The sequence below is a fragment of the Watersipora subatra genome, chromosome 5 (assembly GCF_963576615.1).
Source record: "Watersipora subatra chromosome 5, tzWatSuba1.1, whole genome shotgun sequence".
Lineage (NCBI taxonomy): Eukaryota > Metazoa > Bryozoa > Gymnolaemata > Cheilostomatida > Watersiporidae > Watersipora > Watersipora subatra.
In genome coordinates, this window is record NC_088712.1 from 66,176,313 (window position 1) to 66,193,993 (window position 17,681).

Below are 17,681 nucleotides of genomic sequence, written 5' to 3' on the forward strand. Positions count from 1 at the left end.
CTCAAATATACTGTCATTCAGTTGGTTGGTTCAAACTTTCTTGCAAGGTCCCTGGAATAATTGCTCAGAAGATAAAGCTAAGAATTGATGCATAACAAACATTAGTACATAGAAGTTTGTGTATAAAATAGTTACTATACAGTAACTTTGGTATATTTAGTGGTTATGATGTGCAATAAAATGAAAATTATTGAAACTTATTGAAATATGTTGAATGATGTGATTGTACCATTGAAGTCATTCAAATGAAATTAAAACCAATATAAGGGTAAGACATAAGCTACAAAAAGAATACAAGAGCCAGAAGCAGAAAACCTCACTATGTACTACCTCACTATGTACTACCTCACTATGTACTACCTCACTATTTACTACCTCACTATGTACTACTTTACTATGGACTACCTCAATATGTACTACCTAGCTATGTACTACCTCACTATTTACTACCTCACTATTTACTACCTCACTATGTACAACTTTACTATGCACTACCTAGCTATGTACTACCTCGCTAGGTACTACCTCACTATGCACTACCTCATTATATACTACCTCACAATGTACTACCTCACTATGTACTACCTCGCTATATATTACTTCGCTATGTACTACCTCGCTATGTTCTACCTCGCTATGTACTACCTCGCTATGTACTACCTCGCTATGTACTACCTCATTATTTACTACCTCACTTGTACTACCTCACTATGTACTACCTCACTATGTACTACCTCACAATGTACTACCTCACTATGTACTACCTCATTATGTACTACCTCACTATGTACTACCAGCTATGTACAACCACACTATGTGCTACCTCACTATGTACTACCAATAATGTACAACCTCACATCCTGACTACTGTACAGAATGAATTTATTCGCGGAGTTATATTTCGCGAAAATTGTCTTTTAATGCATATTCGCGGATGAATTTATTCGCGGCTTAAAACTACCACTCTCTAGGAAAAGTTAACTCTATTACGTCTAGCAATATAGTTAATCTTACGCATGCGCGGCTACGCGCAATGCGCGTTTTGTTTTCTATTTAACTTACAACTACGAGTGGATCGTGCTAAGCTATAAATTCTTTGTTGCGTTCAGAGGTTTTCACAAATATTCAAAGATTTGGAGGCCTTTGATGAACCAAAAATTTGTGGTAAGTAATGAGTTTTTTCAAAACCATTTACTTAATTAGTTAAATTTTACTTTGGTTCTTCGGTATAACACAATATTTATTTTTCCATCCTTACCGCTTCATTATTTGTTTTAGTGTGAGAGAGAGATTTTTCATCATACACGCAAGCACAATGACTGCAAGGGTGGTATATGTCATTCTTAAAAGATCACCAATTAGTCAGGGAGGTCTGGAAATTGAGGTAGAAGTGACTGCAGCTACTTGCGAAGAGAATATATCTGTTTAAAAAAAGGAACAAAAGCGCCTTTACGAGCACAAATCTTTGGCCAACTGGCAGAACTTTGCAATAGTAAGCCACGAGGAGAGTTCTGATGATAACTTCCTTACCAGCTACATATCTAGTAGCGAGAGAATCGCCTTTAACATCTACACAAGACAGTGACAGCAAGATAGAGCTGCTATTACCACAATAACTAATCAGAGAGCACCTTTACACACTAGTATTCACTTATCAAGAGTATCAGTTTAATTTTATTGCTCTAGACAACCGTCATATAGACTAAACTGTTTATATTTACTCCATTCATCGTTTGTAAAATTGTATTTGTTTTTGAAACATTGTATTTGTACACTCAAGTTGTGTAACTGCCCTCCCAAAGACAACGTGGAGTTTCGAACGGGTGTCATTTGTTAGATAATTTTATTTGCTGTTATAGACGTAGACACCGTAAAACTACAAATTATAATATGAAACATAAAGATAAAATAAAGCAAACAAGAATGCTATATGATAACAAGAGTACATATAATATCAATATGACATCAAATGTTTAAAACAATATTTGAAGAATCTTAAAAAGTCAATATTGAATAAAAACAAACTTATAATGAGTACATACCTCTATCACCTTATCCAGGAGAGAGTTAAAATGTGGTTGAGTAATTATGTATAAGTATGTCTCTCTGGGTGAATATTAAAAACAGTAATAGTAAGTGAACAGAAACAGAAATTCTGTACAACCTCATTCTCTGAGGTGTTAGACTAAAATGCCAAGAAAGATAAAACCTATGCTAAAAACAAAAAGGAAAATGGTGATTCAGAGTATATTGCAACTGTGAGGACATGGTCAGCGGTTTGGAAAAGTAATAAACTCTATGTGGCTGTGGTAGTTGTTCCGGTGTAAAAGGCTCACTAATGTTCTTGTAATATGGGAGCATTGGCAATTTTAAAAAACAAGGTGATTAAAGCAGTGAGCACATTGGGTCATGACCTGACTGGCAGCGATGCGACAATAGACAAGCGGCCATCAATGGCAAGATAAAATTTTACAATGAACAAAGAACCTCACACTCCAACCTAAAATTTTCATCTTTATCTTAGCAAAGGTTATTATTCTGTCAGTTTTTAGACATTTTCAGCTTCTATGAGTGTGATGACCTTCGAGACAGGTCGGACTAGATATTTACCAGAGTGGTGAGGGTTGTTACGGTTGCCTATGAGTATTCTTACATATCTAATGTGCCCATCCGTTGAGCTAATGGATTCTGTAATTTTACCTCTAATCCACTGATTTCTATGTGCATTATCGTCTTTGATGATGACAATGTTGCCAATATTTGCATCAGATTTTCCTGTAACCCATTTTTGGCGGGCCTGAAGGTAAGTCAGGTATTCATTTCGCCAACGTTTCCAAAATTCGTTGGCTAGAAACTGAACTGACCGCCATTGCTTTCGGCTATATATATCAGCATCACCGAACTCACTAGGCGGAGGCAGTATGATGTCTGATTTCATGGTCAGTAATTGATTAGGAGAAAGTGGTATGTCTTCCTCTGTGACAACGGAAAGAGGTCGTGAGTTTATGATGGCCATAGTTTCATAGAGTAGGGTTCGAAGAGCACTTGTGTCCAACCTCCCACCGTGACTTCTCATCAATGACTGTAGGACATTTTTGGCAGTTTTTATCATCCGCTCCCAAGCACCGCCCATGTGGCTAGCATTGGGAGGGTTTAACTTAAATTCTAAGAGTCCTGCTCTGCTCAATTCTGGAATGGCACTAACAAAATTTGCCCCTGGTCACACCAGGTTTGCCGGATAGGACCACGAATAGCCATGACATTGCGTATACCATTAATAAATGCTGAAGTCGTTAGGTCATCCAGTAACTCAATGTGAACTGCTCGGCTGGCAAGGCAGGTGATCATCAGGCCGTACCTTTTTAGCTCTGTTCTCCTGTCTGTTACTAGGAATGGTCCGAAGCAGTCGACTCCGCAATAGCTAAAAGGGGGCGACGGCTCGGATCTTTCTTGTGGTAGAGAGGACATCTGGGGAATAACTGGTTTTGCGCGATGTAGCCGGCAGATCACACATTTGTGAATTAAAGAAGCGACTAAAGCTCTGGCCCCAACAATCCAGTAGCCTGAGGATTTCATTTTAGTAAGAGTGAGTCCTTTTCCGTGATGGGCTACTTGCTCATGGAAATGTCGAAGACTGATTCGAGTGAAGTGGCTATCCTTTGGAAGGATTATTGGGTGCTTCTGTTTGTAATCTAGACTGGTACTATGTTTGAGGCGACCTCCAACTCTCATAACTCCACTTTCATCAAGAAAGGGATTCAGGTTGAAAATCTTACTGCCTCGACTAATTTGCTTTGGAGTCAGCATGGATCCAAGTTCAGGGAAATGTTCCTGCTAAGAAGATTTGACAAGGTAGGTGATTGCTGCATTGGGATCAAGTGACTTCCTTTTCAAAGAGTTTTGTTTGCTGAAGAAAACATTGGCTATTTTGACAGCCCTTGTCCAAGAGGAACAGGCATGAAGCGCTTGATAGAGCGTCCTATGAGGAGGGTTATGCGCAGTAGTTGCCAATGACTTGACCTCGGGGTCCTCAGAGCTAACTTGAGGTGTCACCTGCTGAGGAATGACCAGCAGCTCATGGTGGAGAAATTCTGGGCCTGTGAACCAAGTGCATGAGGGTTTCGTTAACTGGCGTACTGTAAGCCCTCTAGAGGTATGGTCAGCAGGGTTGATAAAAGTAGGTATATAGAACCATCCTTCTACATCAGTAAGTTCCCTTATCTGTTGAATCCGGTTGGTAACATAAACATGGAATTTCTTAGAAGTGTTTTTCAGATATCCCAAAACGATTTGGGAATCTGTCCAGAATACCTCTGAAACTTCCATATCTAGTTCTAATTTGATGAGCTTAGCTGTTTGGGCTGCTGTTACTGCAGCCTGGAGTTCTAGACGAGGGATAGTAGTGGGCTTAAGTGGTGCTACGCGAGCTCATGAAACTCATGAGCTCGCGTAGCACCACTATGCCGTAACTCATGTGCTTTGCTCATGAGAAGAGAGCAATAGACTCGGTCACTTGCATTCACGAGTCGTAAGTAGCTTACTGATCCGCAACCAGAAGTACTTGCATCACAGAAGTGATGAATCTCTGCGGTTTTGATTGCACCAAAGTTGGCTGGCTTGTAGCACCTACTGATGTTTACAGTTGACAGGTCTGGCAATGAAGATTTCCAGTCCTCCCACCGTGTCAATATTTCATCGTTCAAAGGACTATCCCAAGCTGCTGACATCTTACACATGTCTTGGAGGATGTTCTTACCTTGGAGAATGAATGGTGATAGGTAGCCAAGAGGATCGTAGATGGATGCTATCGTGGATAGTACACCTCTACGGGTGTTGGGGCCTGCTTTTAGATCTGAACTGAATTGAAAACTATCCGTTTTCAGTGACCAGATGAGTCCCAATGTCCTTTCAAGAGGCTGGGAAGTTATATCTGGTTCTAGTAGTTGAATGTTTTGTAGGTTCCTCTCAGACTCTGGGAGAACTTGGAGAAAGTCGGCAGAGTTTGAGGAAAATTTGTGCAACCGCAGATTCCCTTCTTTGCAGATGGCTATGGCGTCATGTACCATTGCTTTAGCTGCCTCACTGTCTGGCAGGCTGGTGAGGCCATCATCGACATAAAAGTCTTTCTTTATGAAATGCTTAGCGGAATCATTCTCATTAAGACTCATGTTGCATAAGGCCCTTAAGCCAAATGTGGCACAGGCTGGAGAAGAGGTAGCTCCAAAAAGGTGCACCTTCATTCTATGAACTACAATATCACCTTGAGAGTCAAACCACAAGAACCTTAGGAAGTCTCTGTGTCTGTCAACAACACGGAACTGATGAAACATACGACTGATGTCACATGCCAGTCCTACTTGTTCTTTACGAAACCTCAAAAGAATGCCTATCAGGCTGTTAAGTTGATTTGGTCCTTGAAGAAGGTGATTATTGAGACACATGCCTCCCACCTTGGCTGATCCATCGAAGACAACCCTGATCTTGTCAGGCTTTTTCGGATGGTACACACCAAAGTGGGGAACGTACCATGACTTTGGATTCTCTACTTCAGATTCAGGGACCAGCTCAGCATCGCCTTGTGAAATGATGTCTTTCATGAAAGCGTAATAATGTTCCTTGAATGTTGGGTTGGTGAACTTTTTCTGAAGCAACTTGAATCGATTCATTGCCATGGATTTCAAATTGTTGTGCCTGCTAGGTTCACATTTAATTGGTAATGGCATAGTGATGTAACCATCACTGTCTTTGTGAACTTGTTCTTTCATTGTCTTTAGGAAGCTTATATCTTCTATTGAAAGTGTTTTAGTTTTATCTGAAATTGTGCTTTCAAAGTCTGAGCTTAATATTTTAAGTATCCTCTTTTCAAGATCATCATCGTGTGTTTCAGGTTTCACCCTGAATGCAATGTTTGATCTGCTCAATGGGGCAGTAACAGATCTATTCACTACAATATCCACATGGTTAGCTACGACCTTTTGAATGGTTTCCGATGTGATATTACCCATTAGTGTCCATCCTAGATTGGTCAGTCTTGCAAAGGGCTCACGATCACTTTTTGTGATGTCTTGCCTAGAAATGAACACTTGAGGTAGATTACTACCAATAAGAAGCCCGAGTTCTAACTTGTTGCCTTCCTCTACAGATATCAGTTCTTTGGCCAAGTGTTGCAGATGAGGCCAGTCTTGAACGGACATAGAATTGGGAATGTCATCAGAATTACTTGGTATCTTAGATTGACTGATGCATATTGGTAGCTTGAGAACTTTTTGTCTGTGGTAACCACGTACCAGGAGCCCAGGTGCAGTTTCCTTTACAGACTTCGTTCCTTCCGTGTTTGTTAGTGTACTTATGTTCATGTTCTGTGTGATTGTCTTGGCATGTAACTTATTGAGAGTGCTTTGTGTGATAAAGGTGTGGCTAGATCCTGAGTCTAGAAGAGCATAGACTAGGATTTCATTTTGAGGATTATCTGATGTGGAAATATAGACGGGTATGGTCCATGACATAACTTGCGCTGGTTTGTGCATTTTGTCAGTGCATTGGCGCGCAGCAGCTTTCTCTTCATTACTGATTTTGCTTTGCTTTAAATTGTTTTGATTGCCAGAAGCGTGGTTTTGCATTTCTGAAGCAGATTTGGCTGTATCATTTGTGTGCATATAATGCTCGTGAAACATTGTGAGATGTTGTTTTTCACAGTTAGCCTTTTTGCACTTTGCTGGATGTTTGCATTCTTTCATTTTGTGGTTTGGCTTTGCACATGCAAAGCAGAGTTTATGTTCATGAAATAGCTTTTCAATTTCACTGTGTGGTAGTTTGCCTAATTTGAAGCATTCACATATGGTATGATTGTCTTTTTTGCAATATAAGCATGGATACTTTACGCGTTTAAGTTGATTTTTGTTTTCAATGGATTTTGTGGCGCTTGCTGGGTTTCTAGAGGTTTTGCTCTCAAATGTTGTAGAGTCTTTTGTTTCACTTGCTAGAAGCATAGTTGCCCTTTTGTCTGGCTTTTTGGCTTGATTATCTTTCTTGATCTTAGCAGACTTTTCTTTGTGGTTCTGAATGGTTTTTGTCAGAGGGTTTTTGGCCACATCACATTCGTCTGACAAGAATGTTATGAAGTCTTTCAAAGGAGGAAACTTTCCATAATGTTTCTCGAGCTTGGTAGCCTTTGTCGCCCACTTTTGTGCAATCTGATGTGGAAGTATGAGGATCAACTGCTTATTTGCAGCCTTTGAGTTCAAGTCTCGTTCGGTGGAAATACAGCCAACAACAGACTCAAGAAAGTCTACAAAATCCTTTAGTTTCTCACCATCACCTGACTTGATTGCTGGCCAGCTAGTTAATTTTTCTTCATAGGCTTCAGCAATTATTTCAGGTCTTCCAAATCTCTTATCAAGCTTCGCCCAAGCGGCTTGGTAGGCATCCTCTGTCTTATGCCTCCAGTAACCCTCTACTGTTTTTAACGCTCTGCTATCCACGTACTGCCGCAGCTTTAGCCACTTTTGACCTGGTGTAACATTTGAGAGGCCAAATGCTTCCTCAAATGCCGCCTTCCAGTCATGGTACTGGAGGGGATCACCATGAAACATTGGGGGTTCCGATGGTCGCTGGCGTACAGTATTTATGGCATCTGCTAAAGTTTCAGCAAATACCTCGTGGTTGGGACTGATTGTGACTGGGGTGAGAGTAGCTGGTTGAATTGACTGGTGTCTAGTATCATATCTATGGGGCGTGTCTGCTATAACACCCGGAAGCTTAGCAAGAGAGTGTGTGTCGGGTTGTGCGTTCTTTGCTGTGATGTACTCATTCGAAATGAACCTGTCATGACTTGGCTTTAGGAGCTCTTCGGATTTGAAACGATCTTTTTGTGGGTTTGAAAGTGGCACTGGCTGTTGCTCAGATACATATCTAAGAACGTGTGCACTGACAGGTGAAACTGAAGCTCGTTCATGTGACTACGTAACTGGATGTGATGCTGCAGCATTTCCAGTTGAAACAGCGATGGGTTGATTATTTATTGAGGGTGGGTGAAATAATGATCCAACACCATCTTCTTCAAGCGCTTGTGTTATCACAAGCTGCTTTGCCTCTTCGGCCTCTATTTCAGCTTGCATTTTGCGTTGCTGAATGGCTTGCGAAATTTGCTGTGCCTTCATTTCCAGCTGCTGTGCCTTCATTTCCAGCTCTTGCGTTTCTCTTGCAGCTGCCAACCTCTTCTTCATAGCAGCAAGGTTAGCAGCTGTTTCAAGCTGCATACGACGCATGCTAGAGCTTGCCTTAGAGCTCACAGAATTGTATGACTTAGACTTAGCTTTCGAAATGTGTGTTTGAGTGGTTGAAGGCGCAAGCTCAGTAATTGAGAGTTCATGACTACGAGAAGCTAGTTGGTTAGCTGGTGATTGAATTGAGTGAGGGCTGTTGGTAGTTGGGATGTCAACCAATAAACTAAGTGATGCAACGCTCTCACTCCTTACACATTGTTTGCTCATTCGTTCCAAAACTTCAGCTGCTAGATGTTCAATATCTGCTAAAACTTGGTCTACTTGATTAACTAATCTTCTATCTGGCTCGATCTTTCTAAGCATGCTCCGCCACTGATCATGTGTTTGTTTTATGATTTTTCTTTCATGTTCTAATTGTGCTCGGCATCCTGCCAATTGGTCATAACTCAAGTGTTCTGATACAAGATCGTTTATTAGCGATTTGTGGAAGAAACTGAAATTCTCAATGATTTGATGTATCTGTTTAGCAACATTACCAATTGCAGTCCTACTAAACTTCTGAGGTTCAACTTCAGTTGCAGCATGTTCAATATTCATTTCTGGTTGAATTGTGTGATCAAAGTCTTCAGTAATTTTAGCAGCACTTGCACCTGTGGTTTGTTCAAGTACTAGATCTACGCTATGAAAATCTTCATTGTGATCAGATAAACTACCTTTCTTAGACATGGTTGAATTAGGACAACGTCAACTGACTTGTCAGTGTTGCAAATGAGCAATTCAAACAAGTCGCAAAGAGAAGATAATTTCTAATCTGAGTAGGGTGTAAGGTTTCAGTGCACAAGGTAATTTTGTAAACAGGGCTAAATGTTTTACAGTCTTATCCACTGTCAATAATTTCAGCAAGGCTGTCTACCCTCATGCACACCGCCAATAGCCCCTTGAAAGCAAATCTGCTCTGCTAATAAAATGAAAACAGATGTCTTAACCACAGCTTATCCAATTCGAGTTAGATATTTGCTTGACTGCTGATGTCGTCACAATTGCAATTGCTCTGTTACAATTGTTCAAAATTCAAATTTTCGCATACAAATATACCGTAAAGACAAGATTTTCTCCAACTATTCAAATTGAGTATTCAAACTCGAATTAAACAAGTTTCTGTAAGCAATTATACCTATTTATAAAGTCAAAATTCTGAGTAAAGGAATCAAACAGTGTAAAACAACTTATCTAATGTGAAGGAGATGTGGCTGCTGGCTCTGTCTCTAAGCTCTGGCTTCTTGGCTGCTGGCTTATTGTCGGACTGGCTCTGGCACTATCTTTTCTTCTTTGCGTTAGACGTTGGATACTGTGGCGTAGGATTCTCGTGTATTTCTAGTGCAAATTGTTGTAGACTTATTATAGGTTCAGCTACAGAGTGTTCGATTTGATCTTGAGTTTAGGAGGTCTGACTTTCGGTAGTTGAAATGTCTGTTTACTTTGTAATTTACTTCTTTCAAACTTAATGTTAGTGGCAGATAGTTGCGTATGGAATTGTCTGTATATGATGATTTGTGGATTTCTTCAATTGGTCAAATAATCCGTTGATAAATGTCCGTATATCTGTATAACTTCATTGTTGTTCAGAAGTAGAAAGATTCTTTTTGGTTGGCAGAATCTTATTATTGACTTCTACAGCGGAGTTTCACTGAGAGTCAGTTTTACTAGGCAGCGCTTCACAAGGGGAGAGTTTTACTAGGCAGCGCTTCACAAGGGGAGAGTTTTACTAGGCAGCGCTTCACAAGGGGAGAGTTTTACTGTAACTGCCCTCCCAGAGACAACGTGGAGTTTCGAACGGGTGTCATTTGTTAGATAATTTTATTTGCTGTTATAGACGTAGACACCGTAAAACTACAAATTATAATATGAAACATAAAGATAAAATAAAGCAAACAAGAATGCTATATGATAACAAGAGTACATATAATATCAATATGACATCAAATGTTTAAAACAATATTTGAAGAATCTTAAAAAGTCAATATTGAATAAAAACAAACTTATAATGAGTACATACCTCTATCACCTTATCCAGGAGAGAGTTAAAATGTGGTTGAGTAAATATGTATAAGTATGTCTCTCTGGGTGAATATTAAAACAGTAATAGTAAGTGAACAGAAACAGAAATTCTGTACAACCTCATTCTCTGAGGTGTTAGACTGAAATGCCAAGAAAGATAAAACCTATGCTAAAAACAAAAAGGAAAATGGTGATTCAGAGTATATTGCAACTGTGAGGACATGGTCAGCGGTTTGGAAAAGTAATAAACTCTATGTGGCTGTGGTAGTTGTTCCGGTGTAAAAGGCTCACTAATGTTCTTGTAATATGGGAGCATTTGGCAATTTTAAAAGCAAGGTGATTAAAGCAGTGAGCACATTGGGTCATGACCTGACTGGCAGCGATGCGACAATAGACAAGCGGCCATCAATGGCAAGATAAAATTTTACAATGAACAAAGAACCTCACAAGTTGTAATAAATTATAATATATCTATACATGAAATAAAATACATAATTTAATCATGTTTGCTGCAGCGATATCAAGGAGTTGTGGTCGATGAAAGGGTTGACTGGTTGCTTTTCTGCCTGGTTGCTTTGCTACTAGGTTGACTGGTTGCTTCTCTGCCAATATTTCTGCCATGGTGAATATCACTACTTGTCTATAGTTTTCGTAATCGGAGTAGGTTGTTTCATTCTCAATCTGCAGCAAACACAAAAAAGAAAACAATATTAATTAGTGTTTAGAAAGTACAAAAACAATAGCTGAAGTATTTAATGAAAGCGATCGGTTTTTAAACAAACGAATTAACTAATGCAGTTGATTATAGAAGAAACGTATCTGCACTGCAAAACAAATACATACCATAATGTCCAGATCATAATCGTCCTCAACTTTGGTAATAGAGATTGATGGAGTTGAATTCAATGTAAAAAGACTAGGAGAGATTTTTTGCAATGACGAAGCCATGCTGAATAACTTGTGAAAACCTTGAATACTTTTGTAAAGTTTGATGCAATGGCAATAAAACTCGAAGCCCAGGGATGATTTTAAAGAAGTTTTGGAACTCGGCTACGTTTAGTACTTCTGCCTAGTGGCTATTTTTGTGATGACGCCATTCTGCATATCTTATGACAACCTTGAATAATTTTGTAAAGAAATGTTATGCATTGGCAATGGTGTTAGCTCAAAGCCCAGGCAATGATTTTAAGAATGTTTTGAAACCTAACTACGTTTAGTATTTATATTAAAAACCAACCTAACGGCTAGTTTTTAATTTGATGCAGTAGTTATTCTCCCTTGTGATTAAAATAGAACTAATTATTCACGGAATTTTATAATTCACGGAGTTGTCTGTTCGCGAATTTTTATAACCAACGAATATTTTCATCCTGTACGGTATTTCGGCAGCTAATTTCTTCCAGCTAGCCAATTGACCATAAGCTGAGGCAATTGCATATTTTTGTTATTTAATATTATTTGCTGCCAACAGCCTATCATACCAATACCATCCTAGTTTATGCAGAGAGTGCAGCTGTGATGAGTGGTAAATAAAACATCTGTAGCTAATACAATTAATATCTTTCTGTACTCCTCAGTATAAATTAAAGGTAACTCAGCCATTACTGGTATCAAAGCTTTGATAAAATTGATCATCCACTAACTACATGGTACATTGATATTTTACTATTCAATGAGCATACCTCTTTACATTTAAGCCTAGTTCCCATATACGCCACACCGATGAGAGGGCTTCAGGTGCTGTTAATTCTAGTTCACAATTCTAGATTCTGTAGATTCTAGGTTCACATTTCAATGGTGAAAAGTAAACCTAGACGCTGAGTAGCGCCGAGCATCACGATCAACGCAAGAGTTTTACGCTGTTTAAATTTTTAATTAAAGTTGAAATTAAAGTTCGGATATTTGTGATGCAGCTTTGTTTGTACAGACGCCGCCGAGCCTAGCGTCACACATTTTTTGCAGCGCAAGATTACCCCCAAGGTCTTGCATTCGACATGAGAACCAAGCTTTAGGCTCCTTCTGATTACAATCTACACCAAAAATTGTCTCATCATTGCATTGCAAAAACCATAATGCCAACTGTTGCCAAGAGAATAATACATTTTATCTCGACCATTTGCGTCAATAATTCTACTTTATCATTGTGAAATGAAGGAGCAGCTTTTAACCCAATTAAAGGATACATGTCAGCAGTTGAGTTAAAGCATGTTACAAAAATATTCTATTGTAATCTTGATGATTTTCCCATGAAATAATTTTCAAGTTTTATTTAGTTCGATAAGGAACCAGACGTTATATTGCTGGGTATGAGACAATATTTTGTAACATATAACTAATGGTGCACTCATTGACATAGCCTCGGGTCATCAACAAAATTCTTACGGTTGATTGAACTAAGGGCTATTTTAAACCCGAATTTTACCCTATTAGGAACTATTAACCATGTTCATCAATTCGACATCATTGCTGCGTCATATAGCAAAGTTATAAATTTCAAAAGTATTTAGTTATATATTGTGATTGTTTAAGAAAATCTAACAGTGCAATATATACAGATGAAAAGATGAGGTTGAGAGAATAGTTTTATTTAATCAAAAATAATAGAATACAAGTGGGTGTAATTACAATACAGAGAGCAGTATAATGAGATTGCTCTATCAATGTGTGTCTGTGGGGCACATGTGTGTCTTTATACACTATAGGCATGCCTCTTTTGCTGACTGGTCATTTCTTTAAATGCTGGTTTCAGCCAGAACGGGTCGAGTCGTCTTCTCATGTCAGTTCGACCGAGTCATAGCGTCGGCGGGCATATTTAGCGTCAGAGGTTTTAAGCAGAAGGCAGGCTGGCATCCACCCACTATTAACTCTCCGGGTCGTGACATTGATTGCCTGTCGAATTCGTATCACCTGGAGCCTGTAGGTACATGACAAAGCGTTCCAGCCTCCTCTGCATATCTAAATAAACAAACATTTTTCATTATTATTTATATACCAACAGAAGTTTTTTTACTGATGAACAGGCGAATATCAATGACAAAATGCTATCAATCTACGAAAGTCCCTCCAAAAATCAAACTGTGGCCATTTTGGTTGAAAGTCATCTAATGATACTTGAGGATCAGTAAATCCTCAATAATTATGAAATGCAAGCAGCACCAACATATCCTCATAGAGTTACCAGGAGTGAGTAATGATTGGTCAATAGCAATCACACAGAATCAGGCTTTCAAGATGGTACCACAGCTAGTATAATATATAATACTAGCAGGTAGTCTATAGGTAATACTAGTGTGAGGTAGGAAGAGCAGTTATGATGCATTGTCAATTACATATGTAACTGACTTCTCGTCCTCAGTACTATACCAATAATGGACTAATAGGACAATAACATAGTAAGTTACCTCCTGCCTGCTGCTCAGTTTGTCTCTGTAGAACCAAGAGTTTCTGCTGACAATCTATTTGTAGAGTGGAAAGTTTCTGGTCGCTTTCTCTCTGTAGAATGGAAAGTTTATGGTCGCTTTCTCTCTGTAGAGTGGAAAGTTTCTGGTCGCTTTCTCTCTGTAGAGTGGAAAGTTTCTGGTCGCTTTCTCTCTGTAGAGCGGAAAGTTTCTGGTCGCTTTCTTTCTTTAGAGTGGAAAATTTCTGGTCATTTTCCTCTTGCAGTGTTTTTATCTGTTGTCTAGCTTCATCCAATGCTACAATGGAGGAAAAAAGAACCTGCTAATAAATATGCAACACTCTTGCAGCTTGCATGTGGCAAAGATAGCAGGTGCTGAACATATTGGTGTGTAGATCTGTACCATAGTGCATTTAAATGCTAATAAGGAATTGATAAGCATTGTCTTTACAGGATAAACTGAAAGATTAGACAATAATTCAGGAGTGTATACAGTAGCTTATAGGCCGAGGGGCATAGGGGGCAGGAACGTATATAGAAGCACAAAGGCAGGGAGGCGTAGAAGCAGGCGCTAAGACAAGTGCTTGGAGGCAGATTCAAGCTGGACTGGCAGTCACGGCAGAGACAGACAAGCTCTGAGAGTGTGATCCCGTCGTTTACTCAGTGGTGAAGGTGAGCGATCGTTCTCTAATTGAAGATAAAAGTGCACACTATCGTCATGGACTCGAGCAAGTGAACAAACTGACTAACTGGCGGCCTTGCAAACAGGTGGAGCAGGCAGGCTGTTTGGCTTTGTTAATTTCTTAGGAGGCCAGACCTCTTGTATTACTAATATTGGCCGGTTTGCTCAGCTGACTGAATGCTGCCAGTTTGTTCGAGCTTTTTGCGAGGCGTGACTTGCGGTTTCACATGCAGGTCGCTTGATAATGATTTTGTTTACGAAAGCTCAATACACCCTCTCTAAATCAAACGATACAAGGCAAACCTCTTGCCTTTGATGAATAATGACAGCAATCACTATTTCAATGTGTTTAGTGGCCATGGCCACTAAACACATTGTTGTAGCACCTAGTGTGTTGCACACAGAAACCATCCACAGTTGCTCAGTAAAAATGAAAATTTTTAAAAGCTATAATTTGGTAGTTATTGCTAGCCAAGCAAAACATGGCCCAATATCTCATCGGTGGTGTGAATAAAAAACTTCATTTTTTCATATGCAGACGTTATTGGAAGATAGGTTAGATGCATCTAATAAAAATAAACTTTGATGTTATTTTGTAAAAGGGCCTTCAAGCAGCATCAGCAAATATTAAATTCCTCCAAAACGCGAAATCCAACTAGCTGTTCCTAATACACGTGCCATAGAAGAGGAAACACATATTGTCTCATAGTAAAGAACTGTAATTTTTCATATCTCAACACCAGCTTGAAGGAATGACTCACTAGTCTATCCCCACTGACTTCTCTCCCTCAGTATTGTACTAACAATGAACTAGTAAAACATTCACATAGGAAGTTACCTCCTTCCTGTTGCTCAGATTTTTCATGTAAAGCCGAGAGCTTCTGCTGGCAATCTCTCTGTATAGCGGAAAGTTTCTGGTCATTCTTCTCTTGCAGTGTCTTTATCTGTTGCTTTGTGTCATCCAAAGCTATGACAAATTGAAAAAAACTGCTGATTTATATGCAACACTTTCACTGCTCAAATTTGATTATCACAGCAGGTGCTTAACACATTGGTAGGTAGATAAACCTTTGCACATTTACTAACAAGGCTTCGGTATGCATTGTTAATTACAGAAGGAACTGAATGATTGGCATGAAGACAGGGGTGTATGCAGTAGCGTAAAGGCCGAGGGGTGTAGAAGCAACAACGTATGTAGAAGCACAGAGGCAGTGGGTCATAGAGGCTCGCGTTGAGGCAAGTGCCTAAAGGAAGAAGCAAACTGGCCTGGCAGATGTGGGTGGTCAAGCTCAGACTTGACCCATTATGTAAACATACTTTATTCACATAGTGTATGATAGCCTAGAGTCTGGCTATCACATACAGGCAGGAACAGGCAGGCAGACTCTGTGTAGTGCAATCAAGTTAATAACTCAGCAGTGAAATTCCGCAATCGTCATCTACTTGAGAGCAAAAGTGCATGAGCATCATGGACTCGGCTCGAGCTGGCAGACAAGGGGACTGGCTGACATCCAAGCAGGTTGGGCAGGCAGGCTGCTTGACTTTGTGCCTTCCTTAGGGAAGCACAAAGTCAAGCACAAAGTCAAAGTGTACTACTAATTAGTATTAGCCAAACTGCTCAGCTAGCTGAATGCTGCCAGACTGCTCAAGCTTGTGTACCAGCGCACAATAGCTTCTTTCGTTGGTTGGATGAATAGTGATAAACAAATAAATAAATAAATAGATGAATAGCGACTAACCACACTAGATGACTTAGAGTAGCACCTAGTTTGTGGCGTGCAGAAGCCATTCGTGTATGTTCAGAAAAAAACGAGTTATTTTAAAAAATTATAAAATTTTGTAGATTTTGCCAGCCAAACCAAGTATACCACAATATCTAATCATTGTACCAGAGCGCTCCCGCAAACTCGAGCTTGACGGATGATTTGATTGAAAAAGGTTCAATACACCCCTCTGTAAATTCGAACAATGTAAGATCAAGCCTCTTCTATTGGCTGAATGGTAACTAGCCACTAGATGCATAAGAGTAGCACCTAGTGTGTAGCGCGCAAAAACCCTCCGCGATTGGTCGAGGAAAACAAATTTTCAAAAAGTTATAGAGTTTTGTAGTTATTGCAAGCCAAACCAAACATGGCACAATAATTCTTGTGTAGTATAAATACAAAAAATCATTTCATTTCCACAGGTGTTAATGGAAGATAAATTGAATGCATCTGATAAAAATAAATTTTGATGTTATTTTGTAACAAGTCCTCTAAGCAGCACCAGCAAATATGAAATTCAGCCAAAACTCAACATCATACTAAATGTTCCTAATACACTTGTCATAGAAAATGGAACCGCACAATGTTTTATTGTCCATAACAACAGCAAATCAACTAACCTAATTTTAATCTTTATATCAAAGATTAGTATCGTTATAGATTTAAAGCCTGAATATTAAAGCATGACGCTGCTTCAATATGTACTTTTGCCTGCCATTCTGTTTACTATTAAACATGATAAAGGATGGAGTCATGTTATGTTAGGAACTTAAACTATTTAATAACTACAATGCTTTGGATAATCTACAACAGTGTAAAATATGGTTGTAATAATTTCAACTTTCCATCTAGAACTGCTGCATAGTTGATTAGCTATTCATAAAAAGGAGTGTTATGTTTAACCTCCAACCTCAGCTTGCAGGAATGACTCACTAGTCTACCACCACATACAATAATCATAGTCTTATTACTATTGTATTAAATTCTTCGCATATATCAGACATTTCAAAATACAGAAATATTAATAGATCAAATAGTGTGGAACACGAGAGCCAAGCTACTGAGTCTGCCACAATGAGTTGATATTTAAAGAGCTGCTAACATCACTTCAATTCTACTAGTTTTGAATATTAATATTAATTTGAATACTCAGACTATAAACTGTTCAGCTGAAGGTTGGAGACAAGCAGCACTCTGTCTATGAAAGACTTGGTGAGTTCACAGAAAAATAGAGATGCAATTTTACAGGGCATGTTCCTGTGTTCAATAGTAAATGTATACAATAAATGAAATACTAGCATTTAGTTTAGATTTTCAGTAGAAAGTTGCTGAGACTGAAGAGTTTAGCAGTAGAACAGTTCAAGTAAGTAGCTAGTATCCCACTGTATAACAATCTTACCTTCTACTAATGGCTGCTTCTCCCATCTCTTTAATAGCTCTGATGATTCCTTCTTTCTTTCAAACACAGCTTCCTCCAATGGAGTCCTGTTGTGTTTATTCTTTATGTTGAGGAGTGAAAAGACAGTCACTAGAGACACGGATCCTAACATGACCTT

The 17,681-nt window shown here is 39.1% G+C and overlaps 3 protein-coding genes across 3 annotated transcripts; all 3 read right to left on the reverse strand.

The window, feature by feature from the left end:
• Positions 1 to 2,548: 2,548 nt before the first annotated feature.
• On the reverse strand, positions 2,549 to 3,133 carry LOC137397602 (uncharacterized). Its single transcript, XM_068083897.1, has one exon. The coding sequence runs from the start codon at positions 3,131 to 3,133 to the stop codon at positions 2,549 to 2,551; it is 585 nt and encodes a 194-aa protein (XP_067939998.1).
• Positions 3,134 to 3,183: 50 nt separating this feature from the next.
• On the reverse strand, positions 3,184 to 3,807 carry LOC137397603 (uncharacterized). The gene has a single exon (XM_068083898.1). The coding sequence runs from the start codon at positions 3,805 to 3,807 to the stop codon at positions 3,184 to 3,186; it is 624 nt and encodes a 207-aa protein (XP_067939999.1).
• A 27-nt stretch (positions 3,808 to 3,834) lies between these two features.
• On the reverse strand, positions 3,835 to 8,951 carry LOC137397604 (uncharacterized). Its single transcript, XM_068083899.1, has 3 exons — positions 7,963 to 8,951; positions 4,562 to 7,911; positions 3,835 to 4,418 (listed from the first exon to the last, which is right to left on the reverse strand). The coding sequence occupies exons 1-3, from the start codon at positions 8,949 to 8,951 to the stop codon at positions 3,835 to 3,837; spliced, it is 4,923 nt and encodes a 1,640-aa protein (XP_067940000.1).
• Between the last annotated feature and the right edge of the window lie 8,730 nt (positions 8,952 to 17,681).